The 17,000-nt window shown below is 39.0% G+C and overlaps 1 protein-coding gene across 5 annotated transcripts in view; it reads right to left on the bottom strand.

Moving 5' to 3' along the window:
* Nucleotides 1-17,000, bottom strand: part of epb41l5 (erythrocyte membrane protein band 4.1 like 5) — a 54,432-nt gene that overhangs the window by 3,307 nt on the left and 34,125 nt on the right. For 3 of the 5 annotated variants that reach the window (XM_079666795.1, XM_079666796.1, XM_079666794.1), the window contains exons 16-23: nucleotides 16,128-16,243; nucleotides 6,854-7,026; nucleotides 5,468-5,565; nucleotides 5,157-5,291; nucleotides 4,120-4,187; nucleotides 2,773-2,895; nucleotides 1,577-1,658; nucleotides 98-178 (exon numbers count right to left, since the gene is read on the bottom strand). In XM_079666795.1, coding sequence (XP_079522921.1) covers nucleotides 98-178; nucleotides 1,577-1,658; nucleotides 2,773-2,895; nucleotides 4,120-4,187; nucleotides 5,157-5,291; nucleotides 5,468-5,565; nucleotides 6,854-7,026; nucleotides 16,128-16,243 — 876 coding nt within the window. The remainder of the gene's footprint in view (nucleotides 1-97; nucleotides 179-1,576; nucleotides 1,659-2,772; nucleotides 2,896-4,119; nucleotides 4,188-5,156; nucleotides 5,292-5,467; nucleotides 5,566-6,853; nucleotides 7,027-16,127; nucleotides 16,244-17,000) is intronic. The other 2 variants (XM_079666798.1, XM_079666797.1) reach the window with 1 other exon arrangement.

Genomic DNA, 17,000 nt, shown 5'->3' with positions numbered 1-17,000 from the left:
AGCATTGGAATCTTAAAAAGTTCATACACACATTTTTTCATGAGTTAAGGATATTATCATTTGTAGGAGTTTTACATGAGGTAGAAGTGCATCTTACCACAGGGGTTGGATCGGTGAAATCGATCAGGTTGTCAGACAGAGGTGCGGAGCTTGGCAGGTTAACTTCGTCTGCTTTAACCTGCACAATGATACAAACCAAAACATGTCAACACAGAAAACTTAGACAAGTTTTTTATTAATCAAAGTTTTTACATTTGGTTTCGCAGAGGAGCTATACATGTGGCATGCAAAATACATCTTTATTAATAAGATGTTCCCTCAGATTACACAAGTGCCGCACTCTTTATTCAGGATTGCATTATTAAGATCTTTTTAGCCTTTAATATGTTCTATACAACACATGTACAATTCTAGATGTGTTAGCAATAATGATTGTTTAGTAGTAATATGATAATACTTTCTGATTAGCGTTTGGGTAACAGTTTCTAAAGCTTTATTGCTGTATGTCATTTTGCATATTTCCATTATTGTTTTAAGATTTTACCTTACATTTTTTAATTAAAGGTAAACTCTAGTGGAATAAAATGAATTGAATAGTAGGACTGTGGAGCTCCTTACAGTGTATTGTAGCATTGAAGATTATCTGGCAAAGTCACCTTTTTGTCCATCTTTAATAAACAATAGGTGCTTTAACACCGCAGTACTTTTCCCACAAAGGTTCATCAGAACTTAGTTCATGAGAACTTTCTAGTTCTCATGAACTAAGTACAGATCGCGTTCACACCGGAATAAGTCCCTGGGGGAGGATTAGGGAAATTAAGCAGCTGACGTCACTTCTTCTTCTTCTGCTTTGGGTTTACTGGCAGGCCGCAAACAACTTCATACTGCCACCCGAAGTCCCCGGCCGGAAGTCCCCGGAGTTGAGGACTGGCTTCAGTAGAAGCTGCTGGGACTCCCAGCAGCTTCTACTGAAGCCTTCCGAGTAAACGGCCAGAACGCAGACACCTCCTCATCTCCACCGCTCCCATGTTTTCTTTTGTGTTGCCATAAGTTAGTCTCTCTGCGTTTGTGCGCTGGGCTAATGCTAATAATGCTAATGCGAGGATAATAAAATGGCGTCTTCACAAAACTTTTTGGGAGTTTTACGGGGCGTGGTTTGTAATCCGTCCAGCCAATCAGACATAGGAACCTTTTTCTCCCACGAAAGTCCCTGCTCTCTAGCAGGGACGGAAAAGGGGGTAAAAAGGTTCTCATTAACTAATTTTACATCCGGATTCTTTTGGTGTGAACACGACATTTCGGAACTATATCGGAACTAAAGTGGGAAAAGTACTGCGGTGTGAAAGCGCCTAATGGGTCAGATGAAACATTTTAACTCTATGTACCTGTACCCTTATTAAATACATTCAATTAGATACTGACTGCCATTGAAAATCTAACTAAACATTCATACTCAAGCTTTCACTAACAGTAAACACTGTGTGCATGTATTCAAAGATTCATGGCTATTATTTCCATTGTAAAAAAAATGCAAACGCACCAGAGTAAATAATTCAACTATTAATAATGGTTTTACCTTTGGTGCCGTGGCTTCGCAGACAGACTCAGAGGGCATCTTGGGGACAGAGGGGTTTACGTCTTCAGCCAGCCTCTCCACACTGACGGACATGAAAAGAGAGAAAGAATAAGCAGACTTATAGATTTATGCTCCACTCCAGAGAGAAAATCCTCATAGCAACCCACACACTCATATTTAAAGTCCCTCAAGCTTTGAAAAAACCCAGTAGAATCACATTTTGCTAGATAATATAGTTAAGGGATTATCTTTCCTGATTGAATGCTGTGTGATTGAGTTATTGATTAATGGCTTCATTGTGTCAGCACAGCAGAGGGGATATTCTCCAGACTGTAGGACAGAGATAAAGAGGCTGAACAGAGCGAGCGTTTACCGCATCAATGAGCCCGGGGCCCCGGGGGCCTTTTGTGAATTGTCTGGTCAAGCGTCTGCATTTTGTGTCATCCTACTGTAAACACTTAGAGCGGAGACGGCAGCAGTATCCAGGCAGAACTCAAGTCATGTGACTCAACAAAGATACTCAAACACGCCAACAGATGTCAGCAAAGACCAAGCAACCCATTGGAAGACAACAGATGATTGTGTATGTTATACTCTTCAGATAATTCAATTGAAGTCAAAGCAGGTGGGGGCTGTAATCTCTTTCTTTAAATCCCAACTTCATACCGCTACTTTCTATCCTTCTTTATTCTTCCTTCTTGAGATCTGAATGGTCAAGCTTTTTCTTTCTTCCTACTCTTAAGGTACCAACAGCTAAAGTAGGTTAAAGGGACCCTTTTCTGCTCATTTTCGGGTTCATATCAGTATTTTGTTCCTCTCCTGTGACATGTCTCCATGCTTTAATGTTCAAAAAGCTCTTTATTTTTCTCATACTGCCTGTGCTGCAGCACCTCTTTTCACCCTCTGTCTGAAACCAGAGCTCAGTCTGCTCTGATTGGTCAACGGCTGAGAGATGTCCCGCCCCTTAGTCTATCACGTACAATCTGTTGTAAAGCTAGCCAAAATAATCGTGTGTTACATAGGGATGTCATCATGTTACGGAAGTCAACAAAGGAGTCCAATGGAGGTGTTTCAGGCAGGGGGGGGGGGGGGGGTGAGTGGAACCCAGGTTCGTTCTGTCAATGTGTGAAATCATCCAAATCTTTTGGACTATGTTTCAATTTTTCCCTTTATTTCACACAGACACACAGACTGACCTGGCCCCGGCTGATGAGCCCAAGGAGGCCGGTTTGAGCAGGTCCCAGGAGTCCTGGTTGTCGGGGCGACTGACGACAGTCAGAGATGAGTTACTGCCCATCCGTCCCGTACGCACCTTCAACCTGGAAATAGATGGCACATACTTCATTTATGATATATTTTATTTGTCTAATTAATGTGACATTTCAGTAGAATATACAGTATATATATTTAAAGAAAACTCACATGACAGGTTATAATAAATCATTTTACATTGATTAAAATATCCTTAAGATAATAAATAATGACTTTATAAATCAAGATTTGAAAGGCGTTAATGGGAAAATACCAGAAAGTGTTGATATCTTTATTAATACTTACATACACAACTGTATCAAATGTAATCGACACATGTTTACATATTAATTGTTTTTTAATATTGTAGTACAATATGTACATTTTTCTTTAACTTCTTATGTTTAAATAATATTTATTCTATTAAATATTATTTATTTTGTATTTTGATATTGAAACAGCGTGTTCCACTGTCTGCCTCGGATACGACCCGGCGACAGGGATTTGCCTGACAGTCAATGAAAGCCTTGCTTGTAAGAATGAGCTGCAGGTGATGTAATGTTTTGAGCTACAGCGATAATCCTCATGAATATTCAGGGAGATAATGAGCTCGAGCAGAAGGGTGTGCGGAGATTGGCTGAGACAATGTGTTGACAGTTGGCATGACTCAGGAAGATGGAGGAGGAGGAGGAGGGCTAATTTCAAGACAATGAGCACGACTGACAATGGCTTTCTTCCTGACCATGTAAGCTCTGTACTGACTCCACTGTAAAGACCATTTTTAAAAAAGGAGAGAAGATTTTTCTGTAAAAACTTTAAAAAACAACCAAACACAACATGTTGGACGGCTGAATATGTTTTGGTGGTCTAAGCAAAAACCTGCTCATTGATTTATTTTTTATTTATACATCATATTATGTTTTTATTAATAATTATTTGGACACTTATGATAAAACAACAATATGCAAGTTTTTTATTTTAATAGGTGTGTATAAAGTATCATATGTTATTGTCGTAGTAAGTTGTTCTATTAAAGTGTATTCTAACATATTTCATTGTGTATTCTATAGATATTTAGCTTTCTGCTGTTATGATATGTATATATTTAGTGTTTGTGTTTTTGATCTTATTGAATATTATTGCATTTTAAACTCATGTGCAATGTGCCTTATAAACATGCTGCTGCTGTATCATAACCCATTTCCCAATGTGAGATCAAAAAGGTAGATTTATTCTATCTTGATTTATAGACTGTGCTTTGATTCATGAGTGATTCCTGTGTATGTTCATACCTGACCGAGGCCTCCTGCACGTTACAGTTTTTTTCTCCAACAATGACGATATGTTCCTCCAAAGATCCCTACACAGAAGAACAGGAAGAAAGATTAAAAAGTGGACTAATACAAACATGCATCATTCTTATTTGCACAGATTATTCTGGGTTTTGCCCTTATTTAAAAAAACACAATAATCCTACTAAGCTGTAAAGCTGTATTCCCACTTGAACGTTTCCACCGGGATCGTCATTGTGCACATAGCCTCCCTCATTCCTTCAACCACCTTCTTGATAAGGTATGCGTTATATTTATTTACCACATTGTATTTACCAAAAAGAGCTGGCGGTAAACAGTCATGAGGCTTTGTGTCGGAAACTGCGATTAAACTCTTGATCGAGACACAAGTACTAAATGTGTTGTATACATTCCCAAAGAACGCTCTTAAAAACAAAAATATTAACCAAATCTGGCAAACCCCACGCCTTGATCAGAAAATGCTTCATACACAATATTTCATAGTAGACACTGAATATGTTATTTGCATGACCCTTTTCAAATTGAAAATAATACTGTTCATGTAAAAGTAGTCACTGTTTGAGCTTAAAAGGGTTGTTTTGAAAGTTAGAAAAGCAAGGCCCTAGATTAATTCCCTTATTTTATACATGAAAGTATCAGATTTTAGTTTTAAAACCTTTTAGCAGCATTAAAAGTGAAAGTACCCAGCACAAAGAGTGCACTTCAAATAATTGCACCCTCTAAATATCAAAAGGTTATGACAAGAAAATAAGCATGGATAATATCCCTCACTTCAGTTTGACTTTTCACCGATCATATTAGCACCATCTGAACTGTAGGACTAACATTACTGAAAACGGCAAGGCTACAGTACTTTACAAAAGATTTATACTGTGCAGTTGATTGAATTAACCCTTAAATTCAAATGATAAGCCAAAGGGTTAACAGTGCAGACAACGGACCCCTGTTCTAGACTGACAGTTGTTCAAATTCTAATAAAACAAAGCATTTCTTTTGATTGAAGCTCTGTTCCTCACCTTGAGGGCAGCAGCCTCGGCCTGGGCTTTCAGGATGTTACTCTTCAGTTCCTCCGGGACACACAGAGGAGTGACGGCAGGACTGCTGCCTGTGCTGTTCAGAGCACACTTCTCCGTCAGCTTCACCACATCCTCCTGTTGAGATGAGAGAGAAATAGGTGAGGAAAATAGAACTAAACAAACCAGAAGAAATGCTATCATATCCGTACGGTTATTTCTCCATGTTTGTGATCCCAGCCTTTTTCTAGAAGAACAAAATTGTTTAGCTGAAGTTGGAAATACACATAAATACTTTATAAACAATTACCCACCTGGTTATTCATGGTCATGTTGACATTGATGTTATTTTTCGGGGTAGTGAGAAGCGGACTGGTCTCCAACTCTAGCTGCTTCAGACGGGCTGCTGCTTCTGGAGAAACACAGCCATTAACCTTAATACAACTACATTGGGATATTTCAGAGCTAGCACAATAAAACATACACATAACTAAGGAAATTACATTTAAATGTTCCTCTTTTCAGTATTCTGCTTTACTTTCCTTCATTGTTTTTATGTATCATTGAACACATCATCTCTGGGGTCTTTCTTTAGTTAATGTTAGTGAAACAATTCTTTAAATAACTGAAGAATGGGAAGCAGTGATGTATTAAAATAAGATGGGAGTGAGTCTACAGTAATTGGTGGTGTCAGTGTCTCGTAGTCTGACATATTGCCACTACTGTGTATTATCTTGTGAAACACATTTTTCATACATAAAGTAGACGCTCCAGAAAAACGTGATTCTGCGATCGCAGAATTTACCGCATAATCAGCAAAATGGCGCAGATTTTTAAAAGGCGGCATATTTATCAAAAGGCCACATAATCCCTGCATTTTTCCACACAAAGTTGAGAGAAAAAAAAGTTGTCTTGACGTGAAGTAGTGATGATGATGACGTGACGTCATCAGCTCGCGCATCACAGAAGGTAAACAACACCGTAGAGGGAACGTGTGGAACATTTCTAATAAAGACCGGGCACCCCGATGTCTTTCACAAAAGTGGGGGGAAACTATTCTGCACCCCGTGCAACTGTGTGTTGGAGAATAAGTCTTAGAGAAAATCGACGGTGACGACCCACTTTGATTCAATCAAACATTCGAAAATGCTTTCTGCTGCTGCGGACAAGAAAGCCAAACAACTCACGTTTCTTGTAACCCTTTCGAGGGCTACAAGAAACGAAGTGAGTAGCCTATAAGATTGAAGCTGGTCAGATAACGAACGAGTAAATGAAAACAGAATGAGGCAGAGAAGTGTGTGTGTGTGTGTGTGTGTGTGTGTGTGTGTGTGTTTGAGAGAGAGAGAGAGTGTGATTAAAATAGCCCAATTGCTTTTACAATAAATAAACATTGAATGTGTTTAATTGAATAGGAAAGGGGTTTAACGTTAGTGGCAGGTTATGTGTGAGAGAGAATAAATAAGACAGCCCAATATAAAAAAAAAATCTATTATTTTTCGCAACTTTCCGCAATTTCACCGCATAAAATCACATAAAAACCCCGCATGTTTAATCGCATAATCAAGGATTTTAGCTGACGTTTTTCTGGAGGGTCTAATAAAGTGGTTTATTTGAGAGGCTTGCAAGACAAGATTTTAATTATTTTGACATTTCTGAGTAAAGCATTTTCCAATACATTTTCTTTGACGGTCTGAATTTACTTTGTGGTTTTTCTGTACGCTCACCAGCGAGACCCAGAGGATCCTCCCCGGTGGTACTGGAGGGGGCGTAGGAGCCGCTTGCTCCGGCCTCGTCTGTAGCCGTCACCGTGGGGACGGCAGGAGGCCGGAGGACATCATCAATGCACGTCTCCATCAGGTCAGCAATAGGCAAACTAGAGACAGAGAAAAGGATTTTATAATATAAGCATCACATCAACTTGGGGTTTATAAAATGATCATGATTACAAGCAGAAACAATGTTGGGAATCATTTAAATGTTAGACCAAAATAAAACAGAATAATTCTGGATCAACAAGCTGCACAACTTACCTGCGGCAGACATAAGACAAATGGACTCAGCAAAGATGTCAAAACTGGACCATGATGATGTACAAAGCCACATTTTGGTATTACTTCCCATACACATAGCAACAAAATGATATTAAGAAAATACATATTTATTAATGGTACACGAAGAGCAGAGACTTCCAATTCACTTAAGCCTGCATTTTTATTCTAAGTTTTGAGTCCAGGATGTGTTGAGGTTTGCTCAACACAAAAAAACAGTATAGATATTTTTAAAAAAGCAGTGATTTTTGGAAAAGCACCTTTGCAGAGCAAACATAACCGTTATCCTACTGTTTCCAATTGGTTTTGTTTTGTGCTAGGCTAACAACCTTTTCAATGTTTACAAATAGTGGAAAATATTGACATTCTTATTGAACAACTGTTAAAAACACAGCAGCAGATTATTTAAATATCCCTTTTGATGCTCCTAGGATGGTACCATTCCCAAAGTTATGGACGCTATTTTTTTTGGTGAGTTCAAAAGGAAGGATGTTGCTTTTTAACGCTCAGGGCATTAAAACAACATATCTGTTTCTGTACATTTTCCCAGGATGGAACCAATTCTTCCAGTTGTTCCAACACCACGTCAATGCAGCACAATCCCTATTGTCGCAGTGTTATTGAAAGTGAAACATAACGTGTAGAGATGTCCCGATCCGATCACGTGATCGGGGATCGGAGCCGATCACGTGATTTTTAAAAGATCGGAATCGGGAGGGAAAAAAATCGGGGATCGGGATCTTTTTTTTTTTTTTTTTTTATAAATACTTTTTTTTTTTTTTTTGTATTCAATGTTACAAAACAAAAATGACCATGTTCAAGTCTTAAAGTCATCCTGAGGCCTTAGTTTTGGTTTCAAATGACAGAACATCATGTATGTGTTGCTTCTTTGGGGCTTGTTTTCATAGATCTGGTTGCTTATTTCTCTCAAATCTGGCAACAGAGTGGCAGGGTGCAGTGTCTAATTGTAGCAGTAAGCTAACGAGTACTGAAAGCTTTATTTTGTTTTGATCCAATGCTGCACAACTGAACTGATCCAATGCTGCTGTGAAAGAAAGAAGCTATATCCATGTTGGATAGAATATCCAATTTAAATAAAAAAATAACCTTAAGGAACAACTTGAATGCTTTTTTTTCCTCTTAATGCATTGCATAAAGATCGGATCGGGAAAAATCGGTATCGGCAAATTGTCAAAATCAAATGATCGGAATCGGATCGGGAGCAAAAAAAGGTGATCGGGACATCCCTAATAACGTGCGCTTTTGTCCTATCATTTGGATCTTTTACAACATTTCATTGGTTCTTTCTTGGCCGATTGGACACTTTCCCATCAAGTTTCAGGAAATCCAGTCCAATATGCTTTTTCTGAAATCCTGCTGACAGACAAACCAAAAGGCAAACAACCATGCAATATATATTGTATATATAATATATTCTAAGATCCATTTGTTTTGGCAAGACAATCCCACAATCCTGAAAATGCGGTTGACAGGAAAACAACAAAGTACAAAAACAAAGTAGTTACTGTCCTTTCGACCAGAAACATATGAGAATGTGTGTCGAGAGAAAGAAAATAACATTTCTCAAGAAGGTTTTCTTAAGAAGCATGATTCAGTACTTGGAAATAAGTCTTCAGAGAAAGCAATAACTTTAGAAGGAAAAAAAGTGGTGTAATATCCTCAGAATTTGAAGTGACCCGAAGCGAAACATCCGATACATGGATTACGGTGGAAGCTCTTCCAGCAGCGCAGTACTTATTACCTCATATTTCTGTAGCCCGAAGACACGGTGAAACATGAGAACTATATTACTGCCTGTGGAGAACATGAGCTAAAGCACAGCAAACACAAAGATGTGAGGAAAAGTCAAATGTGTTGCCTGAGGACTCACAAATAGAATGTATATATAAACACTCCCACATGTTAAGGTATCCATGAAGGAAAGGGTGAGGATGCATCCAACGCTTATGTTAGCAAAACACACAATGCATTGTTCTTAAATGTATTTAAAGTAATAGGTTACAAAAAACAGGGATTTCATTGGGAGATCAATATGTTCTTAAATACCCCAAAAGTTACCAAAAAGATTTTAGCCTAGGCAGACTGTTTACATGCACACAAACCTATATAACACACAACAGGAAAGAGAAAACTCCAAAAAGCACAATAGGGACTATTTAAAGTAAAAGTCTCCATTGTATTCTCACGTAAAATCCTAGTAGCCTTGTGTATGCTTTTCTTTTCTAATTGTGCTATACGAAAGCATCAATATACCAACCCACCTCATGTGGCTAGATTTTGAATCATATTTATTATGTGTTAAATAGCTTGGGTACAACTTGAGTAACAGCAAAAGAAAGAAGACAGTCATTTCTTTGGTTATCGTTCTCTAACAGTGTGTATACAGTAGCATAACGTTATAAAATTAAATCAAATGCTACATACTTTACCTACATCAAGAATAATCCTGTCTTTATTCTCAAACATTCAGTAAGATAAACATCCTTTGGTCAGAGTTATGTTGTTAACATTAAACTAAACAATAATATTACAAAATCATCTTCATTGGTTGAACTGTGCAATAAAAAAAACTAACAGTGGAATAGTTGAGCTGTACGGTAGGTAAGCATTAAGTGATTCCTTCTACAGATTTTTCAGACAAACCCAACAGTACCTTAGTGGCTGGGCTATTATAATAACTCCCCCAACTATGCCAACATCATTGCAGTTGTGTTCACAAATGACAGTAGATAAATCATTTCCATTTGATTTTTGATATACCGGTACTTACAACCATCTTAACGGAGTTATGCTTGTTTGATGTCTCGGAAGAAGTTGGATGAGAAGGTCGGTGATAATTACATTCCTGAGTGTTAAGTCCAGGATAGGTTAAATGGCCCTATTATGCTCATGTTCAGGTTCATATTAGTATGTTGTGCCTCTGTTGTGACATGTTTCAATGCTCTAATGTTCAGAAAAGTCTGAATTTTTCTCACATTGCCTGTGCTTCAGCACCTCTTTTCACCCTCTGTCTGAAACCAGAGACCAGTCTGCTGTTATGATTGGTCAACCACTTGGAGATGTCCCGCATATCACGTACAATGTGTCCGAGCACTAGCCAATAGAAGCGCAAGTGTTACATAGTCATTTCACTATGTTACAGAATTAAAAAAAGGACTACAATCATGGCATTTCAGGTGAGGGGGGGGGACTTAGGGCACTTAGCCTTTGCAAACCATTCACTACAGGGAAGGGAAAAACCCAAAGAGCATAATAGGGCTTTAAGGCTAGCTTAAAGCATGGAGCAACTGCTTATTTCCAAAAGGCCTCTTCAAGCATTTCTAAAATGTGTTCAAAACACAAGAAACAATGTGCAAACTTAATACATTCAGATTCTTTGGAAAAGCACCTTCGACAGAGCCAAAACAACTCTGTTGACCTGCTTCACTTGTTTTGGTTTGCGCCAAGCTTACAATTTAAGAAACACATTAACCTTCTCATCCAACTTTCATTTAAAACAGAGCAGCGGATCCTTGAAATGTGCAGATCAGATTAAATACAAAATAGAGAAAATCAAATGTTCTTACTAAAAAAAATAAAAAAAATCACTTCATGAGCGAATTAAAAATGAAAACAGCGACAGTGTTTGGAATATTATAAGAAACACAAAACTCATTTGGAGAGAAATGCAATGAGAACAGAAGAGGGCTTAGTTAGACCTTCCTGGAACTATGTGACTTATTGTTTCCTTGCAGAGTGGAGTAGAAATTCCTAAGCCTGGCATCGATACCATTCCCCCCCAGCAGGCTGGTTTCACCATGAGGGTTAAGAGTGAAGGGCAGAGGACAGAAAGGATGTGTAGAAGGAGAATCAATAAAGTGGTGCAGGGACGACTTATTTTTGTAGTCAGCATTGCAAAGGGCTGGACGAAAAGCATTGGGGTTATTACTATTGAATTTTCTAAACGTGGCAAAAAATAAGATCTTTGGCAAACACACTTTTATGATACTTGCACATTTTGTTCGGCAGCATAATCTCCATATATTAACAATGCTTTTATGATGTTAAAGTGCAAATACAATTGCCAGAAGTAAATGGCTAATGTTTACATCTACAAACAATACGTCATCAGTCGCATGTACTTTGACCGCTAAGCTAAAGAAAGCTAATGTTCGGCATGACAATGTTTGCAAGTCCTCGTTAGCCGCTTTTAAAAGACAAACACACACAAGCTTGAGATTTACCAAAGGAGTATTTACTGACATCACTTTTGTCATAGAATACACCGTTAAATGTACTTAGGTTTGTGTTAACCACAGCCCTTATTTTCTGGCATCCAACCAAAAACGCATTGATAAAACGAGTGAACTGGAAGTGCTAAAATGACTCATTCCTGCACCACTCTATGGAGAACGTAGGAGAAGTAAGAGGAAGAAACGAGGACTCAGAAAGGGATGAGAGAGTCTGAGTTTGTTTGTTTTGAGGAATGTTTCAGTAAATAAGGCACGGCTTCATTCACAACAAATGTCTCCTTCCATGTGGTACGGTCACAACCACCAATACCACACGTTTTGTTCAAGGGTGAGTCCCCGCTGAGCACATTTATCAGTATGCCGTCCATTTCATGTCAGTACAAAGGGTGAGACCGTTGTCTTCTCTTCGGATCTGTCTGACTTCATGTTGGAAGCTTTGATGAGACATATGAGCAGGAAGGGTGGAGGGAGGAGGAGACCTGAGGAGAACAGGGTGGAGGGAAGTGGACAAACAGGAGGGGGGTGTAACGAGATGGGGGTTGAGTGAAGGTACAGTAAACTGGAAAGCAATACTGGCGTGGGAAAGGAAGGGTAGCTTTGAATGAAAACAGCAAAGAGAAGCTGATTGTATGCAAATTAAGGTGGGAGAGATAACAGTGACATACGCTGTGTAACTCAGATATAAAGAAAGACATGAAAAGAGGAACAACAGAGAGGCAGAAGAAGAGATTTGTGAGGTAGCTGATGAAAAGCTTGGTTCTTTAAAGTGTAGTTCATTGCATATGGCTTGACATTTAGACAACCTTTTTCATCTTTAAAGATTAAAGAAGCACATTCTCACTCCCATCTGGTCAATTTCAATGTTTGATCAGTGGTGCATTTTAAATTGTGATTCATCAGTTTTGGTTGTGTTTTGTCAATTTCCGCTGGTGTTGGTTAGGATTAGGCCATCACAAGTGTTTGGCTTGGTAAAAGATCATTTTGGAAAGAAAAAGGACTTTAGTTTTGTAACTAAATATGTTTAGTAAGTAAGTGTTAGGCTTAAGAAAAGATTGTTGTGATATTGGTACATGACACGCGTTCCTGATTTTCTCGCACTTAAAAGTATTTTGCTTAAACTGTCTAATAATGATGATGACTGGTTTACATTGGAGTCAGTTAAAGTCCCAGTACTTCTCATATAGACGCTAAAAAATTCCCCTGTACCAGACGGTGATAGCCTCTGACTGAGCGTCAATATTTTATAAGTTGGGAAATAAACTGGGTTTGGATTTTCTATAATTATTTTAGGAGCTCCTTTAATTTTAACATAGGAAATCATTTCATTGTTGTACTACAACTTAACCAAAATGTTATTTTAGAGGGCATAACACAGCATGAATAAATAAATGAGGTGTTCATGGTCGTGATAAGCTCGACGTGTCAGGTTACTGTAGAAGACATGTAACTTATGGTACATTTATTCAGTTACACTGTGCACTGGCGTGCATTTAAGTGTGCTTTGACAAGTGTGACTTGCACACTTGAGCGGAGTGAAGTGGACTGGGTGTCTCTGGAGCATCAGTGGCCTGGCTTTGCACCTCTGGCAGCTGATGGCCTATGTCATAACTGCGTTTATATATTCAGAGCTGGAGGCCCTGAGCCAGAAGCTGTTATTCATGATGACAGCTCTACTGGGAACACAAGAGGAAAGGGAGCATACAGTTTCCCATTTCCACCGCTAAACAGTGACTAACCCAATGATCTTTGACTAGATTTACGGGGGATGAACTTAGATTGACCTTTTTAAAATGTTCCCATTTCCTCTCGTTAGCAATGGAGATTAAAATGTGATGAACTTATTCCAAAGGCATTAATGTAAAGTGATCTACTCACTTATTATAATGGCATAGTGAAGGATATAGAAGTGGAGCAGTTTGCAAGAGAGTGAGGAAAGGGTCAGAGAGAGGGCAACAAACACAGACGCAGCACAACATGACAAAGTAATACAGCCGTTTGCTACGACGGCATACAAGGGCCACTCTAGGTAAAAAACATTAAAGTACAGAACCAGTATGATGGGGGCAATATTCAGACTAAGTTTTACATTTGGGAAAAATAACTTGAATCTTTTCTGAGATAATTGGTATGTTCTAATTTGGTGAGATAAGGTTGATCCAATTATAGTGGCACATGGCTCCTAGGCAAAAAAGACATGCTAGTATATATATTTTTTGATACATTTGAGTGTTCCCCTTTCACATTCAATTTAATTAAGAGAACATTACATTCAGATGTAATTCCTGAAATATTACCCCCTCATCATGCTTCATAATTGTTTTTAAATTATTTTTGGATTATATTATAAGTGTAAAAGGCATCATATCATAATTGTATAGGCTTAAGCATATTAGTAATTATTTTCATTTGTGTCATGTACAGTTGAAGTAACACAGACAGAGAGATAGAGAAGATGTAACAGCCAAGGGCTATAATGATGCATGCAGGAACAGTGACACAATGTAATTAAAGAAAAGGAGAAAGGATTGGAATGAGAAAGGTAAGAGCACCAGGAATTAGTCGCAGATATTAGCGGTATAGTCTCTTTCAAAGCATCCTCCTCCTGTCCCCTGTAACTGCTGCCACATTGTGAGACTATTTATTTATCAGTACACACACACACACACACACACACACACACACACACACACACACACACACACACACACACACACACACACACACACACACACACACACACACACACACACACACACACACACACACACACACACACACACACACACACACACACACACACACACACACACACACACACACACACACACACACACACACACACACACACACACACACACACACACACACACACACACACACACACACACACACACACAGAATGTTGTGTCAATGAAAATGTAATCAAATATTCATATTTTTTCCTGACAACTAAGATAAATATCTCTGTAGCCTTTAGGATTTACCGTTTAACCTTCGAGCTACAAATTCTAAGAGGAGGATACAGAAAAAACATTGCAATAGGTCATCGATCTCTCTATGCACGGCTCGATCCAAGGTCATATCTGTGCATCCTGTTTCTCAGGTTAATACATAACAAAGAAAAGGATCCTGCTCCTATAACTGGCTATCCTCTTAGCATAACAGAAATATTCTTTACTAGAAACAGGATCAGCCTGAGCTGTAAATCTGAATTAGCTTTGTTCCCTAGAAGCTTGATAAGTCTTATCGGGAAGTACGAGTGACTACTTTATACTGAAAAAAAACACGTCATGTTTTCTTACCAGCGTAAATCTAAAACCTGTTTTGGTAATGCTTTAGCATCACTAATTATATAGGCTGTACATTTATTGGCAACGTTTTTTATTGGCAAAAAGATAACTTCTGATTAAATATGAGCAGGTAGATGGTTAACAGGATGCACAGCATGACATAAGATAACTGAAAGTAAAGACGTCTACAAACTTCATTCCACCAAAGCCTTCAACTGAACAGATCCAAAGCTGAAATCATGTCATGTCATTGATTAAAGACGCAAGTAGCAAGAACCCAGCACAGCACCCGAAAAAATTAATCATAATATTACCAACACCCGTTAGGTTGGCATTTCATGCTGATCAAAAGCAGACAAGACAGCAAATCACAGGAGACGATTCCATCGCAAGAAAACCCTTTTCCAAGCAAAAAATCTGAAAGCCCGACACTGCACAGCAATTGATTGGTTAAAGCCAGAGCGATGGCGAGGTTCGTTGGTACCTACCTGGCCTGTTCCACACAAGACCATTCTGTCCTCATTACATGTTAATACTGGAACACACAGGGGGACATTGCAGGTTTATAACAGAGGAGAGTTCATAGAACGAACACACACACACACACACACACACACACACACACACACACACACACACACACACACACACACACACACACACACACACACACACACACACACACACACACACACACACACACACACACACACACACACACACACACACACACACACACACACACACACACACACACACACACACACACACACACACACACACACACACACACACACACACACACACACACACACACACACACACACACACACACACACACACACACCTTGAGATGGGGTAGATAGCGGTTGAAAGTGTTATACAAATCTAAATAAAAATAATAATATTAACTGCATCCATCTTTCTTTAGCTTGAATATGCCACCTGGCTAAATATTGCACTTATGAATTTCAATATCTGATACTGCTGTACTTTACCAAGCAACACCCATAAATGCAGACCCATGCATAAAGATCCCTTCTGCATGGCATAACCTATCCGAGAACATCTCAACGTACATGATGCGTGACAAGTGAATGCAATGACTTGGACTTCTAAATAGAACCGCTACGCATGGAAGAGATGTGCAGGTAGGAAATAGAACAAAAACACACAAATACTCTGTGTCTGCCTTCCTCTCTTTCTTCCGTGTGTTCCCTAGTCATAGCAAGACAGGGTCAATGGATAAGCCATGTTAAGCCACTCTTGTGTCATTAGAACATGAAAAACACACTTCGCTATGGAGCCACTGTCAGCAAGTTTAGAAAATAACAAAAAATAAGCAGGCTTTGGAAATAACTGATTGTGAAATCCGGTACCAACCTCCGCTTTTCCCCTCCAGGACTTCTGGGTAGAGCCTCGATTTCCATGGGTGCACAGGCAGAAGCAGCTACAGGGCTGACCGCAGGCACAGCTGACCGTGCACCTCTAATGGGAGCCTGCAGGTGGAAAGAAAAACAAAACATATGTCAGAGAGTAAGGATGGTAGAGGTGGTAGAAGCAGTGCTTGAATTGGGCCGGTACTCACCGGTACGCAGTACCGGCACTTCTGATTTTTACCCATGTGGTACCGGCACTTCTTACTGAGTACCGGCTCAGCCGCCGGCAATATACGTATATATTGTAAACGCAACGCAGCGCAAATGTTGGTCTGACTCTGTTTCAAGTTTCAATGTTTTTTCATATTGGATATTGTATGTTATTGGTTATGGCCATGTACTTATGATTTTATGATTATTTAAATGTATACATTTTTGTTTCATATGGGTGTAGTCTCTTTATTTCCCCCTCAACATGCACCAGATTGATGCATTTAAGTCCAACATTTAAAAAAAATATCTTACCGGGGGAGCATCCCCCCGGACCCCCCTATAGGATTTGAGGCCAGGCCCCACTGTTCCCAGATAGATTTGCAATTTCTTTTAAATAGTAACCCATCTCCATATGTTTCTTTGGGGGTAGTAGATTTAAACTAGAGAGCTATCACTTTGTGCAGCAACGCTATTGACAAATAAATCCAGCAAAATGGCACAAAAAACTGGTAGTGGCCTCAGGGACGAGGAGTCATTTAACCAGCCAGTAGGAGTCAAGCTTTACTTTCTTTTATATCCATAAAGAAAAAGTAAATCTGTTTACAGTTGTTTCATTTTTGATGTTGAGAGGTATCCATATATCTCTTCATTTTGCTCTCAAAGT

This window comes from Notothenia rossii (assembly GCF_949606895.1).
Source record: "Notothenia rossii genome assembly, chromosome: 2".
NCBI classification, from domain to species: domain Eukaryota; kingdom Metazoa; phylum Chordata; class Actinopteri; order Perciformes; family Nototheniidae; genus Notothenia; species Notothenia rossii.
Note: the sequence above shows the minus strand (reverse complement) of the source record. Positions and strands in the feature narration are given on the sequence as shown.